General features: G+C 35.0%; 1 protein-coding gene across 1 annotated transcript in view; it reads right to left on the bottom strand.

Moving 5' to 3' along the window:
• Nucleotides 1-4,201: 4,201 nt before the first annotated feature.
• The window catches only part of dclk1a (doublecortin-like kinase 1a), a 119,850-nt gene continuing 109,639 nt past the window's right edge, over nucleotides 4,202-14,412 (bottom strand). Inside the window, 6 exon segments of the mRNA XM_056466704.1 lie at nucleotides 4,202-5,266; nucleotides 9,201-9,308; nucleotides 9,433-9,513; nucleotides 11,005-11,101; nucleotides 11,613-11,690; nucleotides 12,145-12,278. Coding sequence (XP_056322679.1) covers nucleotides 4,985-5,266; nucleotides 9,201-9,308; nucleotides 9,433-9,513; nucleotides 11,005-11,101; nucleotides 11,613-11,690; nucleotides 12,145-12,278 — 780 coding nt within the window. The 3' untranslated portion in view covers nucleotides 4,202-4,984.

Raw genomic sequence — 14,412 nt, forward strand, 5'->3', positions numbered from 1 at the left:
ATGTAGTTTCAAAAGTAAGTTTCAAATGCAACCAAATAATCTACAGGCCTACATTTGATGAAATAAAGTAAAGTACAAGTATACTGAATCATGCCCACTTATGAAACATTAAGTTTATGCTTCAGAATTGCAAAAAACTATGTAATAAGCCTAAAACTACTCTTAAAAACACATATAAAATAAATTACACATACGTTCACATTACTTTCCTTGAAAAGTAATTAAGTAACACATTTAGCTACTTTTTAAGTGACTTTAGATTGTAATGAAGGCCATTACTTTTCCTCAACACTGCAAAACATATTGTGTAAGATCAAGATATAACGTCCTGTTATATTTTTCAGACCTTTGAAATGTAAAACGAGTACTCCAAACGATCACCTAAACAAGATTACTACACTAGGCTAGACTACTACCTTACAACTACCAAAATAAGGCATTTCATTTAATTCTGAAAACAAATTAAACCAGAATAATATATTATTATTATACCTCTCTCATATTACTCATTTGTCATTTTATTACTTATGTCCTTGACCAGCAAATCAGAATAGTCCGCTGGCCAGCACTTTTGGTTTCGTTTTCAGAGTTGCTGCCAACTCCAGTCAAAAACAGCGCTCGTCAGTGCAACGTGCGGGGTTGGACAGTTCTATTTTTGTGCGGAGGGGGCTTTAAATTTGATTGACAAACTTACAAAAACTAAAGTGTTCTGTTAATCATTAGCATCATATTTCGCCGTACACCCGTTACATGTTTTCAATGCAGTTTTTTTCTTTGCTGCTATCTCCGTGGTCTCTGGCCAGCCTTACACACGCTCCGCCTGTAATGTTTTAATATAATTACTTTTTGGGCAGGCTTTCGCTACTTTTCATTGGAAATAGTTGACAACACTGTTCCCCCCAAAGAGTATGCCATTGTTTTTGGTGAAATCCCTGATTGTGTTATACCTTTAGTCAAATCTGACCCTAAAGGTTCTTTAGATTCAGAAGTATGCAGATTCAGTATGCGGAAGTACTTTTAATTTGTCAGTAACCTGGGTCAAGCACTTCCGGTTAACTGTATGCAGTTACAAAATCGGCTCGTTTAAGGTCTGTTTTCTTTAAAATTCAGCGATCTCCACTGGCTGAGTGATATCCGATATAAAGTGGGTCTCAGATTGTACAAGAAGCACTGCATTAAATTACATTGTTCCCCACCATGTCTTTAAAATATGAACATTTATTTTACCCCAGTATATTCAATGGAGCTTCTGTGCTAGCCCGCTAACGGCTTTTCTCGTCTTACGCTTGAGCAACTGAATGAATGCCGAAGTTAATTTAACGAATTATATTTTAATTACATTACAACATCGATGCTAAAATAGAAAAAAAGTCACATTAACCGTTCATAGGAAGTTTATCAGTAAAGAAGAAACACTAGCTCTGCATATATCCTGTTGTATGTCAAACGATATTCGCTTAGTTATTAATAGTTCTCAGATCTCTTTACCTGTTTGCATAGGTTTTGGAAGGATATATTTGGTGACAGATTGGGAACAGTTTTGGCTAATAAAGCTGTTGAAGTCTCAATCAAAATCATTCAAAATTGCTACCCAGTAAATACCAAAGTAGCTTAATTTAATAACAATATTCCACCTATATGCTCATTTTGTACTCAATGTGACGAAACACTAAATCATTTGTTTTGAGAGTGTACTTACTGAGAGTGTCACAACAACCTGGAGCTCAACACGCTCAAAACTGTGGAGATGATAGTGGACTTCAGAAGAAACCCCCCTGCTCTCCCCCCACTGAGCATCATGGACAGCATTGTGGCAGCAGTGGAGTCATTCAGGTTCCTGGGCACCACCATCTCTCAGGACCTGAAGTGGGACACTCACATTGACTCCATTGTCAAAAAAGCTCAACAGAGGCTGTACTTTCTTCGTCAGCTGTGGAAGTTTAACCTCCCAAAGGAGCTGCTGAAACAGTTCTACACTTCCATCATTAAATCAGTCATCTGCACATCAATAACTATCTGGTTTAGCTCAGCTACTAAATATGACCTCCAAAGACTACGTCGAATAGTTTGGACTGCTGAGCGAATCACTGGTACAACCCTTCCTACTCCCCAAGAACTGTACCTATCCAGAGCGAGCAGGAGGGCTGCCAAAATCACTCTGGACCCCTCACACCCAGCACACTGCCTCTTTGAACTTTTACCTTCTGGTCGACGCTACAGAGCACTGCGCACCAGAACAGCCCGACACAGAAACAGTTTCTTCCCTCAAGCAATCCATCTCATGAACACTTGATGATAATAATTGTGGAACCAACATCACTACTTGCCATATACTTTTATACACATTTACACTTATTTAACACTTATTTAACCACACACTAACATGCCAATTTGCACATAACAGCTGCACATATAACGTTGTATATAGTAATAAACACGTACATACACTTGTCAATCTGTATATTTGCACTCACTACTTACTTCTATTTTTTAAAATATATTTATGATCTGTTTTTTGTCCTGTCTCTGTAATCCTGTTGCACTGTAGAAGCTCTGTCACCAAAACAAATTCCTCGTATGTGTGAACATACCTAGCAATAAAGCTGTTTCTGATTCTGATTCTTACTGTAAAGTGTTTTGGGTGTTTTATTTCCAAATTCTGATTTCCAAACTTTTGTATATCCCCAAAAATGGTATTCTTTGGTTACTCTCTTAGTCCCTTCTCATTGTAAATTTATTATTAATTTATTGCTTATTCTGGCTAAATTTTATATCCATAAATGTAAATTGTCAAAGAAACACCCTTACTTTTTAATTTTCAGAAAGGATTTTGTAAAGGATTTTTATGTAAACTCCTTAAAAGACTCTAATAATTATATTGCATGTAAAGCTCTTTCTTGGTGTAAACCATCTAAACTTGTTTAATTTTTTTGGAAGTTTATTTATGTAACCCTTTTTGTCTCTTTGTTCATATATTGAATCTTTGTAAATGTTCTTTCTTGCCTAATAAAAATTAAGAAATTAAAAAAGCACCCCTTATGTAATTACAATTAACAATTGCACATAACAAACAGCGATATTTCATTTAAAAGTAAAGTAATAGGTTGTTTAAAAGTACAGTTTAAAAAAATCACTTTTAAGAGAGAGAGAGCAATATGATCAGTCTGTCAAGCTGCTTTTATTTTCGGTTTGTTTTTTATTGGTCATTAAATCAAATTGAATACTCTTAGCTATTTTGGCTATGAGATGGGTCTGGATGGTGCAGTGCAAACTGAGCTGCATCCAATGCTTTTTAATGCACTCACCTAACCCCACCGCCATCACTATCTCCATTGAGTGCATTGTGTCTGACATTGTATTACTGAGAAATGCAGTCTCAGCTTGCATCATCAGGGCTGCATCCAGATACTATATTAATTTATTCACTCTGTAACCTAGGCCTAAGATTACTCAGTATTCAAACATCAAAGATTTATATTAAGAAGATATTTAGGCTATTTTATCATTTTTTAAAGTTGTTTGTAGGCTCAATTGGTGTGTTTTTTTTGGGTGTACGATAACGTAATAAACGATAATAATTTATGTTTTAACTTTCTGTCTCCAAAATTGCAATGCAATTATCTAAATCATCTAAATTAGACGATTGAAATGTGCTGTAAAAAAGGCCAATTTATACTGCTGGTTTTGTCAGGCCAGAGGAAAACTGCACAATGTAAAGCTGCAATAGACGCAATAGCATTGTATAAATTGTGATATATGTTTGATCCCATTTTGAGGGAATGTAATTGGAGTCGATTAGGAGTCAAGAATTGGAGTCGACTCCAAAAAACCCGCAACTGAACACCCCTACTAAGTTAACAATCAAATGTCTTGGGGTTTGGCCGCTGCGTTTATAGGCCTTTTTTAAGGACCTACAACTTTGTAGGTAAGTATCAGGTAAGTATAGTTTCATTAACACATATAAACACAACACTTAACACATACTTATGTAAACAACACTAATAATCTTCAAAAACACTTAATTCCAATATTTCATTTGATTCAAACACATAATCGTTAAACACCTACATACAGCATATATATATATATATATATATATATATATATATATATATATATATATATATATATATATATATATATATATATATATATATATACACAGCCAGGCTCAGTCACCATCAATAAACCACAAACAAAATCGGGTTATAATATGTTTTTTAATAAGATATTGTCTCAAATTATAATGTAAGAGCCACTCTGTATTCCATGCACTAACGAGAGAATACAATGAGACAGTAAGCAGGGCTATGAGTGACTAGAACACCTCTTACTGCGCTTCAGGAACACTCCACCCCCCAAAATCTGACCTCATTACGCAGCAGAATGTCCTGCACCCATGACACCAAATGACCCTGTGTTACGGAATGTTGCTTTATGTCTTCCCCACGACGCTTTTGTGCTTATGTTCCATATACCTAAAAACTGCAAAAATGGTTTAAATGTGACTTACATCGTCTAGTTAAAGAAATATATTGTCGATATCAAAATAATTGAAATTATATTATTTACACTGATTACAAAAAAGGTCCCCATCTCACGTATGAACAAGTGCTGTGCGTCCAGTGCCACAAAAAGGAAGGAAAATCATTTCTACCTAGTTTTTGGGTGGGGGGGGGGGGCACAGGTTATACCTAACTAAATATATCATCCTTACAGTTTCCATCTGGATATATAAACACCACCGGACCCATAAAAACATCAAATCTCTAAGGTGCTTCAACAGAAAAGTTGAATAATAAAAAAAGAAAACGTATCATGTGTAAAGAAATCAAAAGAATGACCACAAATAAACTAGAGTAGAACCTCGTCGATGGTCATTTTCCCCCCTGTGATTGGATTACAAAATGGTTCGGTCCACTCGTCCGCGTTCCGAATCCTCATAAACCCTTCTTCTCTTTTAGTGCCCTCGCTCCCTTCCTCATCAGAAGGGGGAGAAGAGGGAGCGGACAGTCTCCGTGGAGCAGGCCGAAAAGTCTTCAGACTCGGGCGTGGAGGTGGCGGTGGCGGGACACAGGCTCGGGACCAGGGCTGGAGCAGGGGGTCCCATAGGGAACGAGGGCTGGAGGTGTAGACTGGGGCACAGATGGGGTGTAAAGGCTGGGATGTGGAGGCTACAGGTCGGCTGGGTGATCCAGAGAGCTGCGCTCACATTCTGGTGGCGTCCTCGTCTGAGAATCTGCCTCTCCTTATCAAGAGCGGTGGTCTGAGGGGGAAACAGGGGACATTTACTGTTAGATCATATGATCATCGGGGCATATCATTGAGAGCTAAATAAATAAATGCAGCGACACTCCGTTATCATTTTCAATTTGCATTATTAATAATTTTGGATATTCTGACTATTATTATTATTATGTGACAACGATAATATGACAGTGGAAAAAATAAGCTTTCCTTTAAATTAAAATGATTTATTTGTATTCATTTCAGTGGTGATACTTGAAAATAATGGTCCATTAGTTCATGTATTTATTAACATAAACAATTTGTAATAGATACCAATATGGTATTTTATCATCTTTGTTAATGTCCTTTAAGTTACATAGCAGTAGTTCATTAACTAATGTGAACAAGCACGATTTTTATAATGTAAATTAAATGAGTAAACATTGAACTATGATTAATAAATGCTTTGCAAGATTACTCATACTTGGCCAAACGTCAGGAAACACATTAACTAATGGACCGTTATTCTAAAGTCTTACCATAATAAAAAATATATACATTAAATGCTGTTAAATACTGTCCCCGTAATTAAAAAAAGGGAGAATACTTTTCTTTTAATTAAAATGATTTGTTTATTGTCTTTAGGTAAACTTTTTTAAATATTTCATTTTATTCCATTCCATTATATTGAGTGTACACTTCCATTTACAAAATAATTGCATTAAACATTTGCATACTGTCTCTTTAATTAAAAAAAGATTTGAGAAAACTTTTGTTTTTATTTTAAATTATTTGTTTATTTTCTTTAACTGAAGTACATTACTCAGTAAATACAGAATCTACACTTCCATGTACAAAATATGCAGTACATCTAGTTACTATCCCTTTATTTAAAAAAAAAAGATTGTTTTTTTTACAAAATTAAATGTAAAATTATGTTTTATGTAATAAAAAAGTTGAAATAAATCTGAAATTTATTATGTTATTGGGTGGTTCATTCTGCTGTGGCGACCCCTGATAAATCAGGGACTCAGCCAAAGAAAAATAAATGGATTAATGTAATATGAAAGTTTGAATACTAATATAGTCAATGCAAATGCATTATTGAAAGGTCTGGGCTCAGAAAAAAAATTTTCTCAGTGAACTATTTTGATAGACCACTTTAACGTGTGCTTTCATTAGCATGCTATAACACTTTTGTTAGCAAACCAATTACAGTACTACAGTATATAGTAGCACAGTTTCAATACAAATAAAAAAATACTCAGTTTACTAATATTACTCCTAAAGGTACATATATAATCTTCAAATAGTACGTTAAGTCAATCAATATTAGTATGCCTATTACAAAAAAACATCTAAAAGCATACTTTTGTTTTTAGTGATGTATAAAGCAGTGGTCTCAAACTCATTTCCTGGAGGGCCGCAGCTCTGCATAGTTTAGCTCCAACTACCTCCAACTCACACCTGCTTAATAGTCTCTAGTACTCTTGAACACCTTGATTAGTTGGATCAGCTGTGTTTGATTAGGGTTGGAGCAAAACTGTGCAGAGCTGCGGCCCTCCAGGAATCCAGTTTGAGACCTGTGGTATAAAGTTTACAACGTTTTTATTTGAACGTTTGTACCTTTAGTGTTTTAACATTCAAATGTAATGCCGGCGTTCTGACAATCTGTGCTACTTCATCAGAATGTGCTACCGGTAGCTCAATCTGTCATATTTCATCTAAAAAAACAGGGTTAGGACATCTTGTCAGCTTCAAATGTCAATCAGAATGAACTACCTCCTTAAAGAAGGGTGCAGAAACATGGGTAGCGCATTTTGTCAGGTTCAAATGTCAATCAGAATGAACTACCACTCTAATAAACAAATTAAATATAAAACTAATGAAGTTAACAAATGTTAAGGAAATAGTTTACTCTGATAGACATTTAAAGTTACGCCTTTTCATACATTGTACAACAAAGTAGTTAATTTCAATAGATATTTGAAGCTGCTATGCTTTTTCTTTATTGTTCAATAGAGTAGTAAATTTCAATAGATACGCGAAGCTGACAGTATGTGCTACCCCTGTTTTTACATCCTTATTTAATGTGGTATTTCATTCTGATCGACACTTAAAGCTGACAAGATGCACGGTTTCTGCTGCATTCATTCTTCCATGGCGGGGCGCCTTGCCAAAATTGATCCCGCCACGGCTACATTACAGCTTCTCATTCAACACATTCAGTCGAGTTTTTTTTTTTAATAGCGGGTGATAATCGCACCAAAGCGTATTAAAAGGTAAGTGAATTATAACAGCACAAACTTTTCTGTAACAGTAGTAGTGCTGTGTGTTATTTGTTTACCCTTTAAGGTGACGTGCTGACAGACTGACCGACCGACACAATCTCAAGGCAATTCGTAACTTTTTGATTTAGTGGCTAATTCGTATGAGTTCGTACGATCTAATTCGTACAACTTAGTACGATTTGCTCATCCACCAATGGCGATTGGGTTTAGGGGTGGGGTTAGGTGCCACGCCTCCTTTTTAAAATCATACAATTTCGTATGACTGAACTTGTACGAATTCGTACGAATTAGCCACTAAACTGACAACACGTAAAATACTTACGTTTTCTCATGAGATCAGTCTGGACTGACAGATGGGTGATGCATGAGGCCAGCAAACACGACGTACAGCCGTTTTACTTTACTTCAGGACGCATTAATACCGCTCTGTAGGTCTATTGGAGACGTTCATAAATATTCCTTGCAAATCAAATAAATGTGGGAGACATACTTGTTACATAAACGAACTAAATCGCACTTCAGCAGCGTTTATTTGAGAGCGCACAAGAAGATCTGCGCGCTCTTGAAGTGGCTTATATTTGAGGGGGCGCACAAGAAGTTTTGTCCACAGGCAGAGGAAATCGGCAAAGCAAAGAGATTGGCATGCTCGTAGGCTATTACATAAATGTAAATGCGATCTTGTAATACTGCGCTCACGACATTTGTCATTGAAATAACGCCACAGGTAGTTGGTAGAGCTGTGTAAAAAAGGCCTGCCGCCACAGCTGGAAAACAATCCTAGAGGAAATGCTGAGATGTGCTAACCCTGTTTTGGTAGATGAAGCATGACAGATTGAGCTACCGGTAGCACATTCTGAGAAGGTAGCACAGATTGTCAGAACACCGGAACATATTGTCTGCAGTTATCAGCGATTCCCTATTATATATTTAAAAAAGAAGTTTGCTAAATGATTATAAATGATAAGTTATATGACATCAAACTTGTGTATTGGAGTGTACATTCAATACTAATAAATACATCTATTAAATGCATTTATTACAAGGAAGTTTCGACTAGGAAAAAAAAGTATATATTAGGAACAACAGCGGGCTTTTTTCCTTCCTAAGCACAGGGAAAAGCATGTTAGAAACGGGACACAAGCAGCGCACGCAGGTGAACAACACATGGAAATACACTGAAGCAAATCATGCACATTCTCTGCATATGAACGCCTGAACACACACACAAGCTGAATGATGGTGTGTGATCACGACACGAGCAGGACTCGGTGCTGGACGACAGACGGACACATGCCGTTACCTGATCCAGAACATTCCCGGGTTCTGATAGAAGTCCAGCGACCCTGATCTCTGCATGGAGAAGTCGTGGTCGAGCTGAGCGAAGACAAATCAGTGGAGCTCAATGAACAACGCTCATATAACCATATGCTAACAACTAGTAGGTTTTACTACAGTAAACAGCAATGTTCTGTAGTATATTTACTCCTTTAGTTGTACAATATTGTGTCATTTGTTTATATTACTATAGCAACTATATTATAGCACTATAGTTACCATAGCAAGTCCCACAACAGATTAATTATTTACTGTAGTATGCTTGAAAAACACTATAGTATTTACTAAGTGTGAGTCAGCTTTAAAGTTATTTTTGGGGTGTAAATGTAAATGTAAGTGTCTTACCGTCATGACGGTGACTCCAGGAGTGTTGGGTTTGGGTCCAGTGTTAAAGTGCTTCTTGATCTTTCCTGCCACTGACAGCTGGTGCTCGTTTTCTGACAGACCATCATTCTGAAACAAACATTGTCCATCGGTTACTACAGTCACTTCTGGATGCTCTCAGTCTGGTTTATCATTTAGCAACAGTCATGTCTGTTATGTTGGATTGAGAGATTGAGTTGAGCTGAATACTCACAGTGACCCAGGGATGTTCCAGCACTTGTAACGCTGTGTATCTCTGGTCCACTTCCACCTGCAGCATGGACACGATCAGCTCCTGGAGAAAACAGCACACATACAGAGAGAAAGAGAATCAGTGCCGACAAATAAACAGTTTCACACTTAGTGAACACACTGACCACATTTAACTAAAAATTCTAATAATACGTTTTGTTTTGGGGGTTTCTAAAGCAAAACTCCATTTGCTAAATTTGATATAGATAATAAATAAAAAATAGTTGTGTAAATATTTGTTTTTTATTATTATTATTATTTTCGTCATCATACTTGGCTTTGAGAAATAATACGTTTTGCTTTTAAACTCATTATTTATAATCAAATTATTTTGCTATTAAAAATTCTTACTTTTTAAATTGCTACATATTATTCGTTATGATTTTTTAAGTGCATTTTATTAAGGGATAGTTCACCCAAAATGAAAATTCTGCCATATTTACTGACTAAAATATTGATGTAACTATATCAATTTATATATATATATATATATATATATATATATATATATATATATATATATATATATATATATATATTATTTTTATCATTATACCTGACTTTCAGAAATAACACGTGTTGTTTTGTTTTTTTAAACTTATATTATTTATCATCATATTGTTTTGCTATTGAAAATTTCGTACTTTGTAAAAATCCAACATATTATTAATTATAATTTGCTATTCTATTTTTGAAAATGCATTTTATTAAAGGGATAGTTCACCCAAAATTAAAATTCTGCCATCATTTACTCACAAAAAATATTGATATAAATATATCGATATTTAGGTTGTTACTATTATTATTATTATTTATTATTATCATCATGCTTGGCTTTCAGAAATGCCACATATTTTGTGTTGTATTTACACTCTTATACTATTTATCATTGTATTATTTTGCTAAGAAAAAAATCTTATTTTTAAAAACCCACATATTGTTAATGATCATTTATTATTTAAAAAAAAAGCATTTTATTAAAGGGATAGTTCACCCAAAATGAAAATTCTGCCATTATTTACTCAGCAGTTTTTTTCCCCCTGTTGAACAAAAAGCAAGATATTTTGAAGAATGTTGAAAAGCCGTAACCATTAACTTCCATAATAGGAAATACGAATACTATTGAAGTCAATTTCCAACATTCTTCACATATATTTCTTTGTAATCAACAGAACATGAAAATTCTGTCACATTTACTCATCAGTTTAAGTTTTTTTTTCTTTGTTGAACAAAAAGGAAGATATTTTGAAGAATGTTGGAAACGGGTAACCATAATAGGAAAAAACAAACACTAGGGAAGTCAATTTCCAACATTCTTAAAAATATCTTTCTTTGTGTTCAACAGAACTTTAAAAAAACTCTAATTGGTTTGGAACAAATTATTAAAAACAAATTATTAAAGAGACTAAGCTGAAAAGAAAATGAATGAATGAATTGTTTGGAACAAGTCAGGGGTGAGTTAATGATAGCAGAATTTTCGTTTTTAAGTAAACTATCCCTTTAATAATAATTATTACACGCTTAATACACGTACTTTGGCTGAGTCTGATACATTGTCCCAGTATGGTAGAGGGAATTCTAACTGTCCCAGTAGTATCTGGTCAAACAGAGCCTCCTGATCTTCAGTACTCCTGAAACACAGAGTGTAACTTCATATAAACTCCAGTGGGGGGAGCTCAATTCACTGTGTTCAACAATTATAGCATACACAACCACAGGGCGGCGCAATGTGTTCTTACATAACCTTACAGCTGTGATCACATTACTGAAAATCTGAACTAGATACCAACTACAATGTATTTAAAGAGACAGTTCACCCATAAAATTAATATTCTCTCATTATTTACTCTCCTTTCCCATATTATTTTAATTTTCCAAAATCAGTAGCCATTGACTTCCATAGTATTTTTTCCTACTATGGATGTCATTGACTATCAGTTTCTAACATTCTACAAAATATCTTCTTTTGTGTTCAACTAAAGAACTGAAGGTTTGAACCAATTTAGTGATTAAATTGTCATTTTGGGTGAACTATCCCTTTAAGTATGAACCTTTAACATGGATAAATACATTTTAATGATAATTACAAGACTTTAAAAGCAATATATATGCATAAAACAGAAAAAAGCAGACTTGACTTACCCACGAAATGGAGGAAAGCCACAGAGGAGAATATATGTGATGACTCCAGCGGCCCAGATATCTACTTTAAGGCCATACCTACAGTTTGGCAGACAATTGTTTTAGTTGTAAAACTCTACATAATATGATCATAAGATAATATACTTAAAGGGACAGTTCACAAAAAAAGAGAAAATTCTGTCCTCATTTACTCATCCACCACTTGTTCCAAATATGTTTGAGTTTCTTTCCTCTGTTGAACACAAAAGTAGATATTTTGAAAAATGCTGGCACTCACTGACTTCCATAGTCATTTTATTCCTACTACGGTAGTCAATAGGTGCTAAAAACCAGCATTCTTCAAAATATCTACTTTTGCATTCAACATATGAAAGAAACTCCTAACTTATTTAAAACCACATGAGGGAGAGTGAACGATGAGGTGATTTTCATTTTTAGGTGAACTATCCCTTTAAGTATATACCTAACAGCATCAAGAAAATATCACACATCGAGTGACCCAGATTTGTGCAAAGGTGTTAAAAATATTCACCCGGTCTCTGCGATAATCTCTGGTGCTACATATGTGGGTGTTCCGCAGACGGTGTACAGGGGTCCGTCTACCACTGTGGCCAAGCCGAAGTCTCCTAGTTTCAGTGATTTGCTCCCGTCTTGATGTTCGTAGACCTGTGAGTCAAAGAGAAAATAAAAAAATGGAAATGTTATCCTTCCCATATAGAAATGAAATATTGTATATGGAAATACATGCAAATGACATGACATAAAAGTTCATATTTGGATTTCACATATAAAATATATGCCTTATGTGCAACATACATTTCAAAATATTGTAAAAATGGCCATTTACATATATTTTCCACCACTGGAATGAATAAATATATTAAATACAATAGCCATATATGAACAAATATAAAATTATAGCTAATATATTTGAATATATACATGTATGTACATATTTGTAATTGCTATAAATGACATATATGACATTTTATATATTCATTCATTTTCCTTCGGCTTAGTCTCTTATTTATCAGGGGTGGCACCAGTGGAATGAACCACCAACTATTCCAGTATATGTTTTACACAGTGGATGCCCTTCCAGTCGCAACCCAGTACTAGGAAACACGCATATACCCTGCTTTCACACACACACTTATACACTACAGCCAATTTTAGTTTATCCAATCCACCTATACCACGTCTTTGGACTGTGGGGGAAACTGGAGCACCCGGCGGAAACTCATATGAACATGGGGAGAACATGCAACCTCCACACAGAAATGCCAACTGGCCCAGCTGGGACTCGAACCAGCAACCATCTTGCTGTGAGGAGACAGTGCTAACAAGCCACCATGCCGCCCCGTTTTATGCTTTCAATTTTGTGTCATATATGATTTGCATATTTTAATAATAATGAATAATTTGCATATATTGCCATGTATTAGATGTTTATTTGGGTTTAACTCAATCTTTGAAAAAACATACCCAGCTCTCCCTCCCCAAGGTGAGCATTTGTGCAAATCAGTGTCAAAAATAACGCACTTGCTTTGAATAAGAAGATTTTTTATGCATTTAAGAGATTTAACCTAAATTCCTGCTGATGCTAAAATGGAACCAAATCCATTGAGCATCCTCAGCTTGGCTGGCTTTGTGTTTGGCGTTATATAATATGTAAAGTAATGCATCTCAAGGAAAAAAAATAACATCATTCTGCACAGCAAGGTGCATTTGATATGCATGTTTTCAGCCACAAGCGATTATCAGTGGCACACAGAGAGCGAGCAAGAGCACATCTGAGCCAGTGCACGGCTCTTTCTAGATGACTGGAGTGTGTTTGAGAAACTGAGAGTCTAATTCACTGTTAGCAGGTCAATGTTTTCAATTTTAAGATCTGCAGCATTTGTAATCGAATTCCCCAGCTTATAAACAGGATTTAAAGGGATAGTTCACACAAATTCTGTCATTGTTTACTCATCTTTCACTTGCTCCAAACCTGTCTGAGTATACTAAAGCATTTAGAGGAAAAACATTATTTTTGTTCATATTATGGATGTCAAAAGCTACTTTTTACATTTACTCATTTAACAGATGCTTTTATCCACAGCGACTTACAAGTGAGAATAAAAAAGCACTTCAAATCAGAGCAGCAATATATAAATGCTATGACAAGTCTAAAAAAGCTCTTTTTTTTCCACCATTCTTCAGAATATCTTGTTTTGTTCAACAGAAGAAGGAAATTCATAAAAATTTAGCAGCACTTGAATTTGAGTAAATGGTGAGGAAATGTTCTTTTTTTGGGTGAACTGTCCCTTTAAGACTACAGTTTTTCAAAGCATGGGAGATTGTGAACAATTTTATTTCATAACTTGTCTTTTTTTGATGCAAAACAAACAATATAAAGATGACCTATTGACTGACCTAAAACAACTGAAAGTAAAATAGAAAATAAATAAATTAATTAACCCCATTCATTTCTATGGCTTGTGCCTTGCCACGGTGATCAAAGAGCAACTCCTAACTGTGCACACATTATAATTCATTCCCTTAGTTTACTAAATTCTGACCATTTTGATTACTTAAAACTACTTAAAAAGATTCACAGAATATTTAGCTGCTGAAAATTATCGGCCTAAAATGTCTGAAAGAGAAACGGCAGAGAAAAAAAAGCTAATTAAACCCATTCATTTCAATGGCTTGTGCCTCATAATTTTTTCCAATGCAGACTTAAGAGGAACTCTTAACTGTGTGCTCACTATAATTCATTCCGTTAGATTACTAAATTCTGACCATTTTGATTACT

This window comes from Danio aesculapii, chromosome 10, assembly GCF_903798145.1.
Source record: "Danio aesculapii chromosome 10, fDanAes4.1, whole genome shotgun sequence".
Taxonomy (NCBI): domain Eukaryota; kingdom Metazoa; phylum Chordata; class Actinopteri; order Cypriniformes; family Danionidae; genus Danio; species Danio aesculapii.